Below are 20,931 nucleotides of genomic sequence, written 5' to 3'. Positions count from 1 at the left end.
CCTTCTGGAAAAACAAACCCTGCAGCTAAGTATAGCATTCTGATCGTATTAGAAAGCTGATACAAGTTACTTGCTTAGCAATACATTTTCCTCATGGCTCCGAGGACCCAGGTTCGATCCCGGATCCAGGTCACTGTCCGTGTGGAGATTGCACATTTTCCCCGTGTCTGCGTGGTTCTCACCCCCACAACCCAAAAGGGTAGGTGAATTGGCCATGCCAAATTGCCCCTTAATTGGAAAAAAAAAATTGGGTACTCTAAATTTATTTAAAAAAAGAAATACGTTTTCCAATTACTGCAGGATTTGCCAATGGGTGGATTCCTTCCTCTCTTATGTGGCATAGGGCGGCAAAAACCAGCACCGCAAAATGCTTACCTTGCCCAGACTTTGTGAAGACGCAGGATGCAATTCCACTGACATCCTCTTTCCTGATGCACTCGTACCGAACTTGAGTTCGAAGCACAGGGAGAGAAATGACCTGGATATCACCGAGGTTTGTCAGCACCAGAAGCCCATTCTCACTATAATCCTCCACTCGACTGCTACTGAAACTGGCTGCTGATACTTTCCGCACCCGGGACCCTTCCAGTGCCGTAATCTTCAGTTTGGTTTTCGTGCTGACTTTTGGTAGCGTAAATATCTGTCAATAGAGTGGACATAATCAGAGCATCTTGAAGTTGCACCAACCTCAACTGACCAATATTCAGGGCAGGTATATGGGGTAGTTGGACAGCGGCAGAGTACAGAGTTTATGATTAGTGTCTAGAACTCAGTTCAGCTGTCAAGAGGATAATAAAGCATTTAATGAAGACAGTGCCAAAACTGGAAAACTGAGCAGTAGGACAGAGCCAGTCCTGTGCCACAATAACTGCACCTTCTCAAAGACCAGCACGTTCATTATCGTCTACTCGGCTAAAACTAAACACGTGTCCGTCAGAGTGCAAGGCTTTTTCTTGTGATACATATCAGGATTTAGACTTTAAAAAAAATAAATTTAAGAGTACCCAATTCAGTTTTTCCAATTAAGGGGCAACATAGCGTGGCCAATCCACCTACCCTGCACATCTTTTGGGTTGTGGTGGCGAAACCCACGCAAACACGGGGAGAATGTGCAAACTCCACACGGACAGTTGCCCGGAGCCGGGATCAAACCTGGGACCTTGGCGCCGTAAGGCAACAGGGCTAACCCTCTGCGCCACCGTGCTGCCCTTAGGATTTAGACGTAAATGCAAGGGTTATGATTAAGAGGTTTGCAGATTATATGAAAATTGCTGTGCGTTTGATCAAGCTATCATTTGCAGGAAGATATCAATGGACTGGTCAAGTGGGCAGAGAAGTGGCAAATGGAATCCAGAGAATGTGAGGTAATGCATTTGAGGGAGGACAAACAAGGCAAGGAATACACAATAATTGTTAAGATATTGAGAATTGCAGAGGAACAGAGGATGCATGCTCACAGATCCCTGAAGGTAGCAGGGGAGGTAGATAAGGTGGTCAAGCAGACATAGGGTACACATTCCTTTGTTGGTCAAGGCATAGGATACAAACAGAGAGTTGCGCTACAACTGTATAGAGTATTACATGAAGTTCCGATCAACACATTACAAGTCAGATGTGATTACACTGGACAGGGTACAGTGAGGGTTTAAAAAAATTATTTCACGGGATGCAGACAGGGAAGCAGAGTTGGAGACCACAATCAGATCAACTATGATCTTATTGAATGGCAGAGCAAGCTTGAATAGCCTACTCCTGCTTGTAAGTGCCAGCCAGGTTCCTTAATCTGCATAGAATATAGACCATAGAACATACATGGTAGCATGATGGTTAGCATAAATGCTTCACAGCTCCAGGGTCCCAGGTTCGATTCCCGGCTGGGTCACTGTCTGTGCGGAGTCTGCACGTCCTCCCCGTGTGTGCGTGGGTTTCCTCCGGGTGCTCCGGTTTCCTCCCACAGTCCAAAGATGTGCGGGTTAGGTGGATTGGCCATGCTAAATTGCCCGTAGTGTCCTAAAAAGTAAGGTTAAGGTGGGGGGGTTTGTTGGGTTACGGGTATAGGGGGGATAAGTGGGTTTGAGTAGGCTGATCATTGCTCGGCACAACATCGAGGGCCGAAGGGCCTGTTCTGTGCTGTACTGTTCTATACAGTGCAGAAGGAGGCCATTCGGCCCAAAGAGTCTGCACCGCCCTACTCAAGCCCTCACTTCCACCCTATCCCCGTAACTCAATAACCCCTCCTAACATTTTTGGACACAAAGGGCAATTTAGCATGGCCAATCCACCTAACCTGCACGTCTTTGGACTGTGGGAGTAAATGGAGCACCCGGAGGAAACCCACGCAGACACGGGGAGAACGTGCAGACTCCGCACAGACAGTGACCCAGCGGGGAATCGAACCTGGGACCCTGGCGCTGTGAAGCCACAGTGCTAATCACTTGTTCTATCGTGCTGCCCGCATCTGTTTGAAATAACTCAACTTCTAAATTTTCTGAGTGGCTGTGTTTGTCAACAAGGTGAAGCAAAAATCCAACTGGAAATGGTGTCTGATTTGGAATGCTTTTATTTAATTAAAGATTTATTGTTATCTCCAACAGTATTTTTTAAACAACAAGCTTCAAGACTGAAAGCTATATTGGTGTGTATTTAGTAACAGCGCAAGATCAAAGGACAAACATCGGACAGGCAGTCTCTTTTGGCTTAGTTTGTGGAATTGAACCAATTACCTTGAACTGTTCCTCAGATATAACCAGCAGCATGTGGTTCCCATGCATATCTGGGCTCTTGGAAAGGTCATGTGCAGCCTCTAGTGGCTCAGGCAGGAGAATCCCTCGACCGTCCAGTATAAAGATACCAACCACAGGGGCTCTGTGCATTAACTGGATTTCCTTTGCTGTAAGGATAATGAAATAAGTTAACATGATCGGTTAGTGAAATTAATAGAATGGGGAATTTGAAGCATTAACCCAATAGAACTTTGAACTGGCTGTTCCCCTTGGGTAAATTCAGACTGTGTGTTGGGTAATTTCAGTATTCAGTGCAACACAACACCCACATACAGCACTGAGTGGACATCACCGATGGGAATCAGAAACAGGAGTCTAAGGTGATTTTTCTTCACTGACTGCTAGCAGTCCATTGCGAGAACAGCTAGTTCAGCATGGAGCGAGCTGCGCTTGTGACTCTGGGCCAAAGCATAAGACAGGTTTACTGCTCGAGCTGTGCGGTGGAAGAGCTGCACAAATGGACAACACAGCAATGGACAGAGCACAAGAGGAACCACTGCATGGCTTAAAATGCACTCCACCTGCTCCCTGCAAGGAAGGGAAAAGTCACTCACCCAGAGCCCCCAACGACAACGGGAGATATCACCGCGTAATGGTTTTCCCATGAGGTGGGGAATCACTCACCCTGATCTGCAGTGACAGGATCTTCCATCCTCCTCTCCACAGGCGGAATGTGAATAGTGTATGCAAATATGGTCCCACCATTGGTGCCAGCCCACAGTGATGGCCCATGATAGGATCCTGCAACAAAATAAAATTCCGTAAAGCAGCTTCAAGATACAACGTACAGCTTAAAAGTTCAGTCTGGTGCAGATTGAATCTAATCACCTTCACACATTATCTCAACCGACCTCCAAAGGGCATCTAATAAGGTTCAGCACAAGAGATCAACAAAAGTAAAAGTACACAGAGTTAGAGGTAACCTTGTGACATGGACTGGAAACTCCAGTCCAAGAGGCAGAGTGGGACAAAACCAATATACTGAAGATGCTGAAAATCTGAAATAAAAAAAATGTTGGAAATCCTCAGCAGGTCATTAATGCCAAACGTTAATTCGGTTTTCCCCAGAACTCTCTCTCCACAGAAACTATCAGAACTGCTGGGTAATTCCAGCATTTTTCGGTTCTTATTTTGGAGTTGGGAATATTCTCTGATTGGCAGGATGTGACAACTGGTATTTCCCAGGAATTTGTTCTGGGATTTGGCGAGTGGCCAAAACTACAGTAGATTCTGGATTTCATGTGGCTAGGGCTGTCAATCCTCCAGGCCTGAAGTCTCCAGGAATTGAAGATCAATCTCCAGTTTATTGTTTTGTGCGACCTTGGAGAAAAATAATCAGGACCAAGAGACTGTTGGGGTTTTTTTTTGGGTCATTTTGTTTGAACTTTCCTTTATCAGGTATAAAAATACCGAAAATGGCGAAGGCGGCTGTTCAGCTGACAGTCGAGCATCATCCAATTGGGATGTTATTTTGCTTTCCAAATGGCACAAAGATAGATGTAGCCCAAAAAACACCTGGAGTGTGGGGTAAGTCAGGAGATGAAACACTCAAATACATCTGATCACAGTTGGCAACCCTCCAGCAGAACTGTATGTGCTTAAGGTTCACCCGATACCCTTTGTGCGGAACCTTCAACAGAATCTGGTTGTGTCTGGATCAGCATTGGGCGTTTTGTTGCTGTTTTCGGTGCACTGAAAATTCCTTACAGCATGGTGCAATCCAGCATTGCATGGAAGCGGTTTAAAGGGATCCCACTAAAAAGACGACTCATGGGATATTGCATTTCATTGACACACAGAGTCAGATGTAGATTAAACCAGCTCTGCTTGGTCACCAATCCCCAGGATCAACAGCTCAATTGATGTAATCACTCACCATCTCTTATAAAAGAATCTGCAAAATAAAGTGATCGGACAAATCCAGTAAAGGAGTCATCGGCAGAACGGGCCTCAATCCTGCGTTGCACTGGCGCCAGCTCCATCTCATTCAACGCTTCCCGGTCCATTCTGGCATTGGCTTCCTGCACCTAGAGAGAGAGAGAGAGAGAGAGAGACTGGTGATAACACACACTCAATAGATAGCAAACTCATCACACCGCCTATAAAGCCTCAAGAGCATAAGAAATAGGAGGAAGCCATTCAGCTCTTTGAGCCTGCTCTGGCATTCAACAAGATCATGACCGAACAGATTGTGGCCGTAGCCCAATTTCCCTGCCTGTTCCCCATAACCTTTGACTCCCTTGTCAATCAAAAACCTGCCTATATTGGATTTGAATATATTTAATGACCCAGCCTCCATTACTCTCCATGGAAGAGAATTCCAAATACTAATAACCTTCAGGGAAGACATTGTTCCCCATCTTGGTCTTAAACGGAAGACAATGGGCGCGATTCTCCGCAAATGCGGAGAGTCGTAAAGGCTGCCGTGAAACTGGCCGTGTTTCACGGCAGCCTCCGCGCCCCCTCCCAGGACCCGATTCACCCCCCCCGGGCGGGGCTAGCAGCGCGGCCCCGTGAAGCACGGCATCGCGGGCTTAGCAACCGTCGCTAAGCCCGCGCGCCAAGCGTCACGGCGGCTGACGCGCACGATGACGTCAGCCGCGCATGCGCGGGTTGGACGGCTCCAACCCGCGCATGCGCGGATGACATCATCACGCATATGCGTCAAACCCGCGCATGCGCGGGCCGCCATGCCCCTCAGCCGCGCCGCAGACTGATCCTGCGGGGTGGCGGAGGAACAAATAGTGCGCGGGTATCGGACCCGCTGCCCGCGATCGGTGCCCACCGATCGCAGGCCCATGCCACCCTTGGCACGGCCGTGCCAATCGGTGCCATGGTTGTCCGGAACGGCACTTTGCGGCCGTTTTCACGAACGGTGAGAGCAGGTGTGTTTGCGTTCGTGAAAACGGCCGTAAAGGCCTGGGAACTCGGCCCATCGGCCTGGGGAGAATTGCTGTTCGCTGTAAAAAACGGCGAGCAGCGATTCGTGTCATGGGGCGGCCGTGGGGGGGGGGGGGGGGGGGGGGGGGGGGAATAGCGGGAGGTCGGGAAAAATGTCGGGAAGGCCCTCCCGCTATTCTCCGACCCGTCATGGGCAGCGGAGAATCGCGCCCCTTATCTTTAAACAGTGTCCCCCAATTGTAGTTTCACTCATGAAAGGAAACACCCTCCCAACATCTACCCTGTCAAGCCCTTGCTGGAATCTGATGTTTCAATAAAATCACCTCTCATTTTTCCAAACTCCAATGAATATAAGCTCAATCTTTCCTCACAAGATATTCCCTAAATGGCTCTCAAGGTCTACTTGCAGAACACGTCACGGCAAATCAATGATTACCGTACTTTTATGACACCCTAAACACCACACAAGCAATCATACTCTCTGTAGTCATATTATCCCAGGTTTTAATATTACTGCAAAAAATATAAAATATGACAATTTTTTACATTCATCACAAGTGACTTCTGGTAATAATGGGAAAGGTATTGAGACTACGTGGGAGCGCAACATACCAATTAACCTAGAATTTATTTACCTTTATTTACCACCAGCATTTTGACTATTCCATATATCTCTGTTCAAAAGAAAGATGCAAGCTTCAAACTCACATCCAGCAAGTGTTGGGCACCATCTGCTGGAGCTTTATACAAGGTTGAACTATGTGGCTTGGAAGTGATATTTTATAAACAACACAATGAATGTTGGTAGCTTGTGAGAACGACGACATTTCCAAGCTTTTTAAAAAGAACTTGCATTCTCTAATGGTTCACATTCTGCTCAAAAAGAATCAGAAATTCACAGCACAAAAAACACACATCCACCGTCACCCTTTGTTTCCTGCCTCTGGCCACATATGGATCTAATTGACCACCTTTCCTTGGATCCTATGGGATCTTGCTTTTCTGATCAGTCTGCCATATGGGACCATGTTAAAAGCCTTGCTAAAATTCATATCATCTACATCAAGCACACTTTCCACATGACTCTACTTGTTAACGCCCCAAAATATTTCAATCACGTTAGCCAGATAGGACCTTCTGCACACAAGGTTGATTATCCTTGATTAAACCTCTTGCTCTTTATGCATTTATAAAACATCTATGGGTTCTCCTTGATTTTAACTTGCCAATATTCATTTATGTCTTCACTTTGTTTTACTAATTTCTATTTGAATTTCACCCCTACACTCTTCTAAACTTTCTGAAGTAGGATCTTGTGGCATCCGATATGCGCATCTTTTGCTTTATCCTACCCCTCTGTACGCCTTGATTGTGGGAACAGCAAGTCTAAGCCACAGCTGGATAATGCTGGAATTTTTTTGTTGGGGTTTTCCATCTTGTACTGAAGGACATTTTCAGGAATACAATACGAGGGAAAATCAACAAATTGATACAGCATGAGAAGAGGGTGCTGGTTTGTTGGCAAGTGGTCCCTGATTGGCAGAGGGGAGAATGCACCAGTTGATGGTGACTGACAGTTAACTGCCAAGCATTGTTTGAAATTTAAATGAGGCAACATGACGCTGATTGGTCACGGCATTACCCTGAGGAATGAACCAGTAAACAACTGTCATCTATTTTGCTTAGTTGAAACAGGCACAAAGTGTGTACATGTCCTTTCTGTCGGCAAAAAAATGTATTTTTTATCTGGCAAAACTCAAGTTCTGTACTACCAAGGGGTTTGAAAAGCTGGTGCAGAGACAATGGCTCGGATAGCCTCCTTGTGCAGTGTAACATTTCGGTTTCTGAGTAAAGCTGCCTCTGCATGTCCCCATCAAACACTCAGAGAAGGTAGAGCATGGGAACAAGTACAGAGTATTAACTTATCAAAAGCACCATTTTCCCATCTTATCAGAATGCAAAATTGCCCACTAGCAAGTGAATCAAACAGGACCATGATCATTCCCCCAACCATATCACTCAAGTATTTCTCCACAGCCCAATCTCTCCACCCACACACCATGCAAGCACTCAATTTCATCTTCCCCTTCAGAAATGTACTGCGCCACCCTTTATGTTTCAGATGCAAGAGCCTCTTTACCTTAGCAGCATTGTTTCCAGGTACTGCTCGCTTCCTCCCAGAAACTCTGCTCCCCCGGATCCGACGGAATGAATGTCGCAATGACTTTTTAATTGACTTTACTCTCGAGAGGGGCCCCTCAAGGGCCAGCTGGTCACTGGGATGCAATGTACACCTATTGAGATAGAGTAAAACAAGCTCACAAAATTCTCAAAGAAACATATTGCAGCCAAATGCACATCAGTTACACAGAGGGAAGACCAAACAAACATCTCCAAAGTACTGCGCCTGCCCTGAGTGTTTAACTGGACAGTGTCGAGGGAACTTTACTCTGTATACTATCCCAGTGCTGTAGCTGCCCTGGGAGTGTTCGATGAAACAGTGTCGAGAGAGCTTTACTCGGCATCTAACCCAGTGATGTATCTACCCCAAGAATGTTTATTGCAAATACTGGGTTCTGCTTCCCTGCAGTAATCTATTCGTTATGTGTATGCATCAAAACATCTGTCTGTAACAATCCCTCCTGAGAGCACTGAACAACATTTGAAATTTCCTCTGGATACAGGATGTATTTGAAAGTAGGGTGACAATCCCTGGTGATCAGAAATATTAGTCTCCCTCATTTAAGCCTCAGACCTGCATTCAAAGCCAAATCAATAACAGTGAGTAATCAGTTCCTGAAAAGGTCTTGTAGCTAAATGTGTCATATAGGAGGAGATGGTCTCAGGATGTCAGCCTGCTCAGTGCAAGTGCTTGAAGATACAGGCCGGCACGGTGGGGCATTGGTTAGCACTGCTGCCGCACGGCTCCAAGGACCAGGATCACTGTCCGTGTGATGTTTGCACATTCTCCCAGTGTCTGCATGGGTCTCACCCCCACAACCCAAAGATGTGCAGGGTAGGTGGATTGGCCAAGCTAAATTGCCCCTTAATTGGGAAAATTGAAAAAAGCTAGAAGAAATCTTTACAGTACTTTATTCCTTTTATTATATGGGAGTTGTATTGTTCTAATTTCCCTGCCAGTGGTGTCTGTTTGTGCGAGCCCTGTATTATGGAACTCGGAGATGTGGGGCACAGAGTCCCAGAGACACTCTGTCCCACTTTCGGGTTTCTCTTGGATTCCATGACCCACTTGCGACAAAATCGGAGAGATAAAGTGGGACAGGAGAGTTTATCATAAAAACTCACCCAGTTCTGCCCACAGAAATTGTTAGACGAGTTTCAAGGATTAGATTATGAGGAGAGATTACGGAGGTATGTTTTCCCTAGAGTAAAGATGGTTAAGGGGTTACTTGATGGAAGTTTTTAGGATTTTGAAAGGAATGTACAGAGTAAATAGAGGGAATTTTTGTCCCCACTGGCAGGGAATCTGGGACACGGAAACAATATTTAAAAATCCGAGCCAGGCCATTCAGGAAAGAGGTTACTGCACATAAAGGGCGGTAGAAGAAGAACTCTCTCCCACAGCAAAACAAAAATGAGATATTAGGGCTCAATCAATCATTTTAAATCTTGGATTGCTCGACAAGAATATAAAATGATATTTATATGGTGGATTGAGTTATGACATAGATCAGCCATGACCTCACCGAATGGCTGCCGCCTGAATATTTGCCCAAATACCATGCTCAACTTTCTATGGCAAGTTTAATTGGCAGTTAAGGCGCAAGCTAGACGTGGAGATGTTTCCATTTATGGTGAGAACAGAACTTGGGGTCATAAATAAAAGACAATCACTAATAAATCTAACTGGGAGTTCAGGAGAAACCTCTTTACCCAAGAGCAGTCAGAATGTGGAACTCACTATCATAGCGCATGACTGAGGTGAATATCATAGAGAGTTAAATTGAATAAGAATGAAGGAGCAAGGAATAGAAACATACGTTGATGGGGTGAGACAAGGTTAGTGTAGAGCATAACCAACAATTATGGATCTGTTTAGTGGAATTACCTCTTTCTCAGCTGTAGACTATGAAACTGCAATCTTAGATATACCGCAAAGAGAGTGCAACACAGAGAACCTCATGTGGGGAAACTGCTGCAGATGCCTAGAGCTGGTTTGAAAAACCCTGACCAACAATCTGGACTTGCATACATCAGAAGCTAGATTGAATGGATAATCAATTCCTGATCTGACCAGACTCAACTTGACCACAACCAATTGGACAATCCCTTAACTGACCTCACCACGACAGTGCGTTTTTGTTGGTAGTCATAGAGCCCGAAGCCGTGACTTGTGCCGAAAGTCACCAGTTTCCACTCCGAATGCAAGGCAAGTGATGTGACGACAGCAGGGGGCTGACACTGCACCAGGACAAAGGGCTGGAAGCCTGCAGAGAAATGGACGGGCTCCTCACGCGGATTCAGACGCTCATGGCCTTTCCACTTAAATGTATCCTGATCCTGCAAGATGTCAACAAGTGTGCAGGCCACTTCCTGGTCAGCAGCCTCATCATTCAGCTCCAAAACCAAAACCTGCCATGGAGAAACAAGGGATCAATAGCATTGACACAGGGAGCCCAGTGGATGAACAAGGGAATTACTTTCCCAAAACCTGATCGAAAGCCACAAACAGGGTGCTGACTCCTTATACATTCCTGCTGCAGAGGTTTACTGTCCACATGGAACAGGTCTCAGTGTTGTAGGAAATCATTAGAATCAAATAATTTTATACTCATCTCTTAGCAATGTTTGTTACACTATATAATTAAAATTTTCTGCTCTTAGAACATCGTTTCCCTTTGACTAACTAACACAGTACTATCCGAATATGGCTGTCACAATGCTAAGGACCCGGGCTCGATCCCGGCCCCGGGTCACCGTCCGTGTGGAGTTTGCGCGTTCTGCCTGTGTCTGCGTGGGTCTCACCCCCACAACCCAAAGATGTGCAGGGTAGGTAGATTGGCCACATTAAATTGCCCCTTATTTGAGCAAAAACAAATTGGGTACTTTAAATTTATATTAAAAAAAAGAATATGGCTGCCTCTGGGGAGGGCGCCAGTAATTCACAGGGGAAGCCAATAGCAGGTTTTTTTTATGTTCAGGACTCCTCGCTGAAAGGTTTCAAAGCACAATGTTCCAGAACTCACCTGTCCTGCAGTGCCAGCCACTGTCAAATGACTGCTATACTTGCACAAGTGAATCTTCTGAATTCCTAGCCTGGGATCATCACTGTACGGATCAAAAGAGCCCACCTGTAGGAACACAATGTGAAAAGAAAAACCTTTTATAAAAGCCCTATTGCAGAGTGGGGCCAACACAGACCCTCCATTGAACTGCTGTGGATCAATCCTGATTTAGACTCCCAGTGGGAGCTCCCCATTAGTCTGAAATACTGCTACATAATGGGGGGAAAGAGATTCCATTTGGCATTCTCACCATCATAAGGACGTGAAACTGATGACAAGAACTCTAGGTCTAATATTAAAATTAAAAGTACAGATTGGCAGAATGTTTAAAAGATTTCAGTGGAATTCATGGATAGTAGATTTCATTGAAATTCTGACCATAAAACGAATACGCAATAATTGGAAACTGAAGTTGACACCCAAACCCATTAGATTGCAAAGATGTGGGACAGCCTGCCATCCAGTTCTGGAAACAATATCATCAACTCCAAAAACAAACGGGTAAATATCCTGTTAAGAATAAAATTATAAGATCATGCAGTCTCAACTTGGAGAAAATGTGTTGGTGAAAACATTGGAAAATGCTCTGTTTTTAACAATACTGACAGGAATGCGCAGGAATACTGACAGGAATGCACAATTCCTCAATAAACAGTGGCATGGTAGTAGCACTGATACCTCACAGCGCCAGGGACCTGGGTTCGATTCCAGCCTTGGGTGACTGTGTGGAGTTTGCATGGTCTCCCAGTCTCTGCATTGATTTCCTCGGGATGATCCGGTTTCTTCTCAGTCCAAAGATGTGCAGGTCAGGTGTATCAACCATGATCAATGTGCAGGTTTATGGGGAGAGGGCGGAGAGGTGTGCCTCAGTAGATTGCTCTTCTGGAGAGTCAGTGCAGACACGGTGGGCCAAATGGCCTCCCACTGCACTGTAGGAATTCGATGGAACACCCCATTAAAATACAGCAGCTCTGACAGTTATGAATCACACTGATATTAAATGCGAGGATATCTCAAAACCGAGAAAGGCAACTTGGAACGCCGGTTCTTTAGTGGTGTACGTGTTTTTTCTGCTATAATGTGAGGAACGGTGTAACATCCAGTGAGGAACAGTCTTATTGTTATTTGAACAATTAATAAAGAATATTTATGAACTTGGTGACTTCCGGTGACGGCGGGTGGGAGGCAGCCGCACAATGGAGGGCTCCCGTTCAGGAACAGCATTTTCGGGGCTTTAAGCCCGGTCCCAGGGTCCACGGAGGGGGCAAAAAGCAGGGAGAAGGCACAGTAAAGGAAAATGTCGAGGGTGAGCAAACGAACGGCCGTACAAAAAACAGCTGAAGGTCCGTCGGGGAGTGGAAAGGTCACGCGGGGTCACCAAGGAAAATGGAGGCTGGAGCACCGGGGAGGCCGCATTGCTTATGGCTGAAGAAATGACTAAAGTGATGGCTGCGGAATTCGAAAGACAGTTTACAAAATACATGGAGACAATGAGGAAGGAGATGAGGGAGGTTTTGAGTGTGCTGGTGGAGGAGGTGATTTCCCCGGTGACGACGGCGGTGGCGAGCGCAGTGGTGGAGGTGTGGGAGCAAGGGGAGGCGCTGAAGGAAGTGGAGGAGACATTATTGCAGTACGGTGATCAACTTACCTCGATGGGGAAGGAGATGTGGAAGGTGATAGTGATTAACAAGGATTTGCGAGGAAAAATGGAAGACCTGGAAAACATTTGAGTTGAAGGACCGAGGCCGACTTGAGTATTTTGCCACAATGTTGGCGAAACTATTGGGGGGAGGGGGGGTTCCCTCCCGATTTGAACTGGATCGGGCTCATCGGTCGTGGAGGGCTGTACCTAAGGTGAGTGAGCCGCCAAGGGTAGTGACTCTGTGCTCCCGTAGGTACAGTGTGAAGGAGAAGGTCCTGTGCTGGGCCAAGCAGAAGCGGGTGGGGCAGTGGGCTGGAGCTGGTATACGTGTATACCAGGACTTTACAGTGGAGCTGGCGAGGAGGCAGGCTGCCTTCAACCGGGTGAAGAGGACACTGTACATTAGCAAGGTGCAGTGCGGCACTGTATATCCAACGAAGCTGAGGGTGACTTACAAGCTCAAGGACTTTTATTTTGGAACAGCGGAAGAGTTTGCGAAGGCAGAAGGACTGTGGCAGAGCTGAGAAATTGAGTAATGGCCATGTGCCGATGTAACCTGATGACTGTATTTTCTTCTTTTTTGTTTCACTGCGTGCGGGTGTATGGGTTAAAGGGGCCAATGTTGTATATATTTGGACAAGGGAAGTGATGGGACTTTCACTCGAAAAGAGGGCTCTTTGGGGTGTAGGTGGATATGTGGGGTTTGTGTGCTAAAAGGGGATTTCTGGGCTTTCCTGGAGCCGGGCAAGGGGGAAAGGGACCCGGGCGGGGGCCTCCACGCTGGCCGGTTTAAGCCGGCCAGTGAATGGGAGTGAGGTGGGGGGAGGGGCTGCGGCCATTGGAGCCTGGCAAAACAGGGTCCGAGTGGTCTAGCCGGGGTGGAAAGTTGGGGGGAATGAACAGAGGTTGGGGGGAGGAGTTTTACAAGAGGCAGTGGAGGGGAGGAGTTGGAGAGGGGGGGGGGGCAGGTGTTTACAACTCTTGGGTATCATGTACGGTACTCTTTCAGAGGTTAGATGGCATTGAGTGTCGGGGGTTTGTTTTATTGGATACATATATTGACAGGTGGGCCGTCGTTTGGGGTGGTGAGAGGATGGGATCGTTGTTATTGTTAAGGGGATTGATTTTGTATTTGTTACCATTTACTGTCTGTTGGTGGGGTGTAAATTTTGAAGGAAAATGTGAAAATGGAGAATAAAAACATAAAAAAAAAGAATATTTATGAACTTAAGAGAAAGACAAACACACACATGACAAGAAGGGCTATAATACACTACAACACTTGAGTATACTTATGACTACACACACAATTTTATATGAAACTATTCCTTGGTCCCCAACTACCCATGTTTGTCTGAACTCTGAGACACCCCTTTTCCCAAACAACAACCAATTTTAAGTAACTTTATGAGCTAAAACCAGCAAATAGTTATCTCAACCGTGTTAAGGTGGCCATGTCTGGGAATAGTCTTCCGGTTCAGTGACGGCGGAAAATGGCTGTTTCTTTCAGGAGACTACATTTGCAACTTGATGCAGTTCTGAGGTCAGATGTCGGTCTCTCTCCTTGGTTAGGGTTTTATAGTTATACTGTTTATTTTCCTTTGATGTTATTCACCCTGTGGAATTGCCTTATGGCACGTGTGTCCATTTCCTTATCTCTTCACTTTGAAGTTACCACCTCTATAGCCCCATCATTTTCTCTAATCACAAATGTAAAATACTTGTTTTCTATTGATAGGCAGATTCACACCTCATCATTTCTCCAGGCCTCTGACTAATCAACTCACTGTTTTATTTTGTTAAGTATTGGGGAAAATTAAGATTAAGATAGCACTTCTTCAATACTGCACTGGTGGCACTAGCCTGGATTACATGTTTAAGAGTGAGGCTTGAATGCACAACTTCTTAACAGGCATAACAATTTATCAACAGAATTGACTCATCGTCACTATTTCCCTGTTCACTTCGTCTCCCTGCTTACTCTCAGTTTGGGCCTTTCATCAAGCTTCTGATTCCTGCCTCCCGTGGTCCACAAAATAGCTGATGTTTGCTACAGGGACATCCAAAACAAACGGGACTGTAAAATACACTCCAGTCCCAGGAGTGAATTGCCGTTTGCCAGGTGATGTTCTGCCTAAAGCACATCAGGTTCCCCTCTCCTCTTCCCTATATCCCCAGCCCCTGCACAAGCACGGCGAGATACTGCTGCAGTGCTGCTACTTATGCAAACTCTGTGTTAGTGCTGTTGCAATATAGCTACTTACCTTCCGCAGGGGCGGCCACTCATCCTCCCCAGACTGATTCAGATTGTCATTGTGATCTGCATCGGTGACAAACACACTGACTGTGCTGAGTTTGTAAAGAGGCTTCAGACACACTCCAGATGCATCCCAGAAACGGACCGTCCCATCTTCATGCCTGTCCAGAAAATACAGAAAGGAGATCAGAGGCAGTGGGCTGAAATCACGGAGTGAAACCCACACTGTTCTTTGCTGTGGAACAGTGATGACGTGGAATGCATTGAAATGTTACAGCTCAGACACAAACTCATCAGCTGTCACCATCAGCAAATTCTGTGCTAACCATCTCAGGGTCGTCTCCAGAGAAGAGCTCCAGGTCTCTCTTCTCTCCTCTTGCTGGTAGAACCAAGACTATTTCAGCATTTATAGAGCCACCGAGAAGCTATTGACAACCCTGTAGAACTTGGGAATTTGCTCCCCCTCACAAATACAAGTGCTACCTCTCCACCCTGTAACTGCTCAGAGGTCATGGTGTTGTATATTGTGAGTGCAAGCGCACCAAATCACTACTCAGCAATGACTGGCAGAAGCATTGCTAAACTCTAAAAATCTCACCCCACCCCAACTCCCACTCACTCCCTCTGCACCCAACTCCTCTCTCTCCTACCAGTCAACCCTCTTCCTCCCAGTATTACACCCTGCTCTCTCAGTCTCAGCATTGCCTCCGTCTCACTTTTGCATTCGCACCCGCTCCTCTTAAGGTGGGATTTGAGTCCTTGTGTTGTGTGAGAATGCCCTATCTGTGTGCCCCCCCCCCCCAACAGGGTGACATGTTTTCTGACAGGCTCTATCATTCTTATCCTCTCCAGTTCACCAAAATAATGTGCCATGAACAAAAGGAAAATTGAAGTTTCAAATGTATGGTCCAGTTTCTCATTCCTCCCTCATCCAGTCACTCTTCTCACTTGCTCTTTGGGATCTTGGCTGTGCACAAACTGGCTGCTGTGTTTGTTTACACAACAATGCTATAGAGGGAGTGCATCAAAGGTTTACCAGGCTGATGCCTGTGATAGCGAGATTATCATATGAGGAGAGACTAAGTCGGTTAGGATGAAATTCATTGGAGTCTAGAAGAGTGACAGGAGATCTCATAGGAACTTACAAAATTCTAACAGGATTAGACAGGGTAGATTTAGAAAGAATGTTCCTGATGGTGGGGGAGTCCAGAACTAGGGGTCATAGTTTGAGGATAAGGGCTAAACCTTCTAGGACTAAAGTGAGGAGACATTTCTTCACCTAGAGAGAGTGGTGAATCTGTGGAATTCACTATCACAGAAAGTACGGAGGCCAAACGTTGTGTAATTTCAAGAAGGAATTAGATATAGCTCTTGTGGCTAAAGGGATCAAGGGACATGTGGGGGGGAAATGCGGGATCAGGGTATTGAACTTGATGATGAGCCATGACATAATGATTGACGGAGCATGCTCGAAGGGTCGAATGGCCTCCTCCTGCTATTTTTTACGTATGTTTCTATGTAATCACAAAGCTTCAGAGTAATTCACTCTGTACACGTGTCTAATTTTCCCAAAGTTCTTTCACAGTCTTAGTTACAAATTGAGCACCTATCACCAGACTGAAGCTGTGAATTGTAAAGATTGACTGCCCTTACCCAGTGAGGAGCAGATCTCTTTGTGGGGGCTCAGGAGCAGTGCTGTAACCTCCATCGATAGGCCATGGCTGTGGAGACAACATACTACCAGTCACGTCAAAACACAAACTACCAGTCACGTCAAAACACAAACTATGAATAATTATGCAAGTGTCTGACACACAGCTGCCAGCATACTGCAGTATGTTTGCACAGAGAATGAACTGTGCCTTCACATACATGCAGTGCCCTCCCTTACCAGCAGAGGCCTCTTTGCCTGGATTACTGGTGAGTAAATCTTCTCTTCTGCACCTATATGCGGGTAGGACCCTAACCCTTCAGTGCCTAACAGATTAACTCAGTAATGGAACGTTGACAGTTGAACACAATCCGGCACAAACTACATACTTGGGCTTGATTTCACCCCTCACACCTTCCTCTCCACCAGGATCCTCTGCAGAGGGTTCAGCATCAGCAATATTACCAATTCTGTCTAAGCAGCAGCAACAACAACCCCCCCCCCCCCCCCCCCCCCCCCCCGCAAAAGCTAACCCCCGCCTGGATCTGCACGTGTCCAAGGAACATAGCACGTTGGGCCATCATGACTTTCAGGTCAATACTGTTGCTAGAGGTTTCAACACACTTCCCACAGAACTGTAAAAAATGAGGAGTGATCAGGCAGGTTACACACACTGAAATGTGTAAAGGGGGAGGAGGCATTACATAGGAACATCCAGCACCTGTTATTTTACATCAGCCTTTGCCCTCATTCTCACCCAAATTCTGGCCTCTTGTTCATTCCCAAATTTTCTGAAATTCCCTCCCTAAACTGCTCTGCCTCTTCCCTCTCATTTAAGAAGCTATATCTTTGAGTAACCTTCTTGACATCTGTAATATCCAATACCTCCTTATGTGGGTAGATGTCAAATGTCTGACCGTACAACTGTGAAGTGCCTTTCTATGAATGAACTGGTGCTCCTGATTGTGACACATGACCAAGAGTTAGAGACTGCCCAAAACACCCACTGAAAGCAGCTTGTAATTTCAGCTAGGCTCTTCACTTAAATGACTGTGTTTTTCTTTATTCAAATGCAATCTCCCACTCCCCAGAGACTGTACCTTGGTGGAGTAGTGAGTGGTCTGCTTGTTACCAACAGCGATGATTCTCTCCCATAGTTTAATGGGGATGTTGGAGACATGATGGGAACAGGTGATTGCTGAGCAATGGAGAGGTATCAGATATGGAGACTGAATCACTGGCCACGAAGGGGTCTTCAAATCTATGGCTACCAACTCTTCCTCCGCTAGAACCAGCAGAGCACGTGGCTCATTGCAATCTAGGAAACACAAAAGGGAGTCATTCAGGGAGAGTGAGAGTGCAGAAATTACTCAAAATATAGCATTGTGACTAAATTAGCATCACTTCCTTCATGTTATTGAATGCCTTGATGTTCAATGGCATTACCATCGTTGACTTCTCCCACTATCAACATCCTAGGGTTACTATAGATCAGAAACTGAAACGGACCAGCCATATGAATACTGTGCCTGCAAGAGCAGCTCAGAGGCTGGGAATTCTGTGAAGAATAACTCACCTTCCGATTCCCCAAAGCCTGTCCACCATCTACAGGGCATAAATCAGGAGTGTGATGGAATACTCTTCACTTGCCTGGATGAGTGCAGCTCCAACAACACTCAAAGAGGCTTAGCATCATCCAGGACAAAGCAGCCTACTTAATTGGCACTCCATCTGCCTTCTTAAACATTCGCTCCCTCCACCACTGACGCAATGCGTGCCATGCAAAACATGCACTGCAACACTCACCAAGACTCAAAAAACAGTACCCTCCAAAACCGTGATCTCTACCACCTAATGGGACCAACAAGTTCTCCTCCAGACCACACATCATCCGGACATGGAACTACAATGTTCCTTCACTGTGGCTGGGTCAAAATCTTGGAACTCTCTTCCTAACTGTACCTACACCATGTGGACTCATCATCATCATCTCCAGGGTAATTAGGGATGGACATTAAATGCTGGCCCAGTCAGCGACACCCACATCCCGTGAAAGAGAAATTTTAAAAATGATCTTATTCTACATTGTTGAGTTAAAATCATTACTAGAAGGGAGGCATGGTGGTGCAATGGGTAGCACTGCCGCCTCACGACACCAAGGAATGGGTTTGGTCCCGGCCCACTGTCCGTGTGAAGTTTGCACATTCTCCCCATGTTTGCGTTGGTCTCATCCCCACAACCCAAAGATGTGCAGGGTAGGTGGATTGGCCACACTAAATTGCCCTTTAATTAAAAATAAAAATCATTACTAGTATATATATTAAATATAAACGTTCCAGTTTGATCAATAATCTCATCTGTGGCTAAAGCAGAGACTAGAGTTGTGGGAGTAATTGGTCCCCAGGAACTAATTTCCCCCATGACACCTGGATGGGGGTTTATTTCACAGATGAATTATCCGGCACAGATCCATCAAGACACCCTCTTCAATTCCAAAGTCAGTGACCGTCATGCAAGGGCAGTAACTTTAAATAATAGCTGTCTCGGTACAAGCCCGGCCCACGGGTGTTCTTGGTGGCCCTTCAGATTTCCTGGTTTGAACTGCAGCATCCCATTCGATCTACACATTATCTTCTTTTTCCTGCTCAGTTCTGTTAATGAAATCATTCATCCCAGTGTTATGAGGAAATCATTGCTCTTGGCATCATGAATATCCTTGCAAAGGATTACTACAGCCCCTTTGAGTCTGAGACTCAACCCAAAATGTTATACTCGATAAAGCAATAATTAACTGAACATGTACCGTGAATTTTAATCGCAGGAAGTACGAGGGTGAACTGCAGGGTGATAACAGTAAACAATTTCCTGTGAGGAAGTGCTAATAGCTACAGTTGCCTCATCAAATGTGAAACTAATTTTAGGCTTTTGCACTATAATAAAAGAAGGAACCTTTATGACAACACAAACTGCCAACGTTTGGTTGTAAGGCTTATAATTAGTTGAACATGTACTTAGTTTAATCTCAAAGCCAATTATGTGAATGTCATCAAGTGTCAACATCAAACACTCCCAGGGCAGGTACAGACAATATGGGTTAGATACAGAGTAAAGCTCTCTCTAGACTGTCCCTATCAAACACTCCCAGATACAGTTATGAAGATTTAAGCTCCTGTGCGAAATTGTGCAGGGAGCCTGATCCTTATGGATCAGTTACTCATTGAAGAGTAGGGTTTCTACACATATTGTCCATTCATAGGCTGCTGTTGAGAAACTGTTTAATAAGCAGGAACAAGCAGCAGACCAGCGACAGATTAATCACATTTTGGAATAATTTAGTGGACAAGCAAGTTCACATATAAAAAGGGACAGAGGGCCAAACCATTTACCTGATTCAGATTCGGCTTCATCAACAACAAAGAAATCAATCACTCGGGAAGTGAAGTCAAATGCCGTCTGCTTGGAGCCGTGTAGGACAGAGATACAATGCCGGTCGCCATAGCTGGCCCGAGGCATCCCTCCTTTGAAGATAATGAAAGGAGTCCTGCAGAAAGAGAGCATTTCCATGGTGTGAATTTAGTCCGACTTCACAGCCACTTAGTTTGAAGACACCAAGGCAGTCCCAAAGACTACTGCATCACAAGTTTCAGAGTCAAATCCAGCATACAGAACAACCGTGTCAGCCCTCTATCTTCCCCATCCCTACTCTCTGCTTTTTGTCCCTTTGCCAATTTTGTACCCAGGCTACTAATGTCCCTTTAATCCTATGGGCTTCAATTCTGCTAACAGGTGCTACTTTTCCAAACATCTTTTGAAACCAAAAAGAAAATGCTGGAAAATCTCAGCAGGTCTGGCCGCATCTGTAGGGAGATATACAGGAATGTGTATACTCTGTACCAGAACTATCTCCTCTTTTAAGGGCTCCCATTGTTCAATTACTGTTTTGTCGACCAACGCTTGATTTCAATCCATCTGGACCAGATACCTTTTCAGCTCAATGAGGTTAGCACTCCTCCAATGAAGTGCTTTCATGCCAAACTGTCCCTTGGCTTTTTCCATAATTATTTTGAATCAAATGATAGTGATAATTGTTCCCAAAATGCTCGCCACTGAAAGGTGAATCACTTCTTTCCCCACTTCAATCTAGAGAACTAGATCCAACACCCTTTCTGCCAGTGAGGCCGGAAACATTTTAATTAAGAAAGTTCTCTTGCATACATTCAGGAATTCCTCTTCTCTTCATCTGTTGCCGTTAGTATCCCATTCTCTTTAGGATAACTGGAGATCTCATTATCATCACTTCAGCTCTTGCAATTTTCTATAATTTGCCCCTTCATCTCTTTCCCACTATTTGGTGACCCGTTGTAAATATCCAGCCAGTAGTCCTCTATTATTCCTTAATTATAGCCAAAAACAATGTCTTTTTTTTTTAAATTTAGAGTACCCAATTCATT

At 45.6% G+C, this 20,931-nt stretch overlaps 1 protein-coding gene across 4 annotated transcripts in view; it reads right to left on the bottom strand.

The window, feature by feature from the left end:
* Window positions 1-20,931, bottom strand: part of llgl2 (LLGL scribble cell polarity complex component 2) — a 120,164-nt gene that overhangs the window by 6,169 nt on the left and 93,064 nt on the right. For 3 of the 4 annotated variants that reach the window (XM_038776947.1, XM_038776948.1, XM_038776949.1), the window contains 11 exons: window positions 19,867-20,021; window positions 17,581-17,798; window positions 16,483-16,550; window positions 14,837-14,990; window positions 10,892-10,996; window positions 9,985-10,277; window positions 7,825-7,978; window positions 4,660-4,810; window positions 3,408-3,524; window positions 2,724-2,890; window positions 376-640 (listed from right to left, as the gene is read on the bottom strand). In XM_038776947.1, coding sequence (XP_038632875.1) covers window positions 376-640; window positions 2,724-2,890; window positions 3,408-3,524; window positions 4,660-4,810; window positions 7,825-7,978; window positions 9,985-10,277; window positions 10,892-10,996; window positions 14,837-14,990; window positions 16,483-16,550; window positions 17,581-17,798; window positions 19,867-20,021 — 1,847 coding nt within the window. Of the gene's footprint in view, window positions 1-375; window positions 641-2,723; window positions 2,891-3,407; window positions 3,525-4,659; window positions 4,811-7,824; window positions 7,979-9,984; window positions 10,278-10,891; window positions 10,997-14,836; window positions 14,991-16,482; window positions 16,551-17,580; window positions 17,799-19,866; window positions 20,022-20,931 lie in introns of those variants that run through there. The other variant, XM_038776950.1, reaches the window with a different exon arrangement.

The sequence above is a fragment of the Scyliorhinus canicula genome, chromosome 18, assembly GCF_902713615.1.
Source record: "Scyliorhinus canicula chromosome 18, sScyCan1.1, whole genome shotgun sequence".
Classification (NCBI taxonomy): domain Eukaryota; kingdom Metazoa; phylum Chordata; class Chondrichthyes; order Carcharhiniformes; family Scyliorhinidae; genus Scyliorhinus; species Scyliorhinus canicula.
This window is presented reverse-complemented; position numbering and strand designations above follow the sequence as displayed.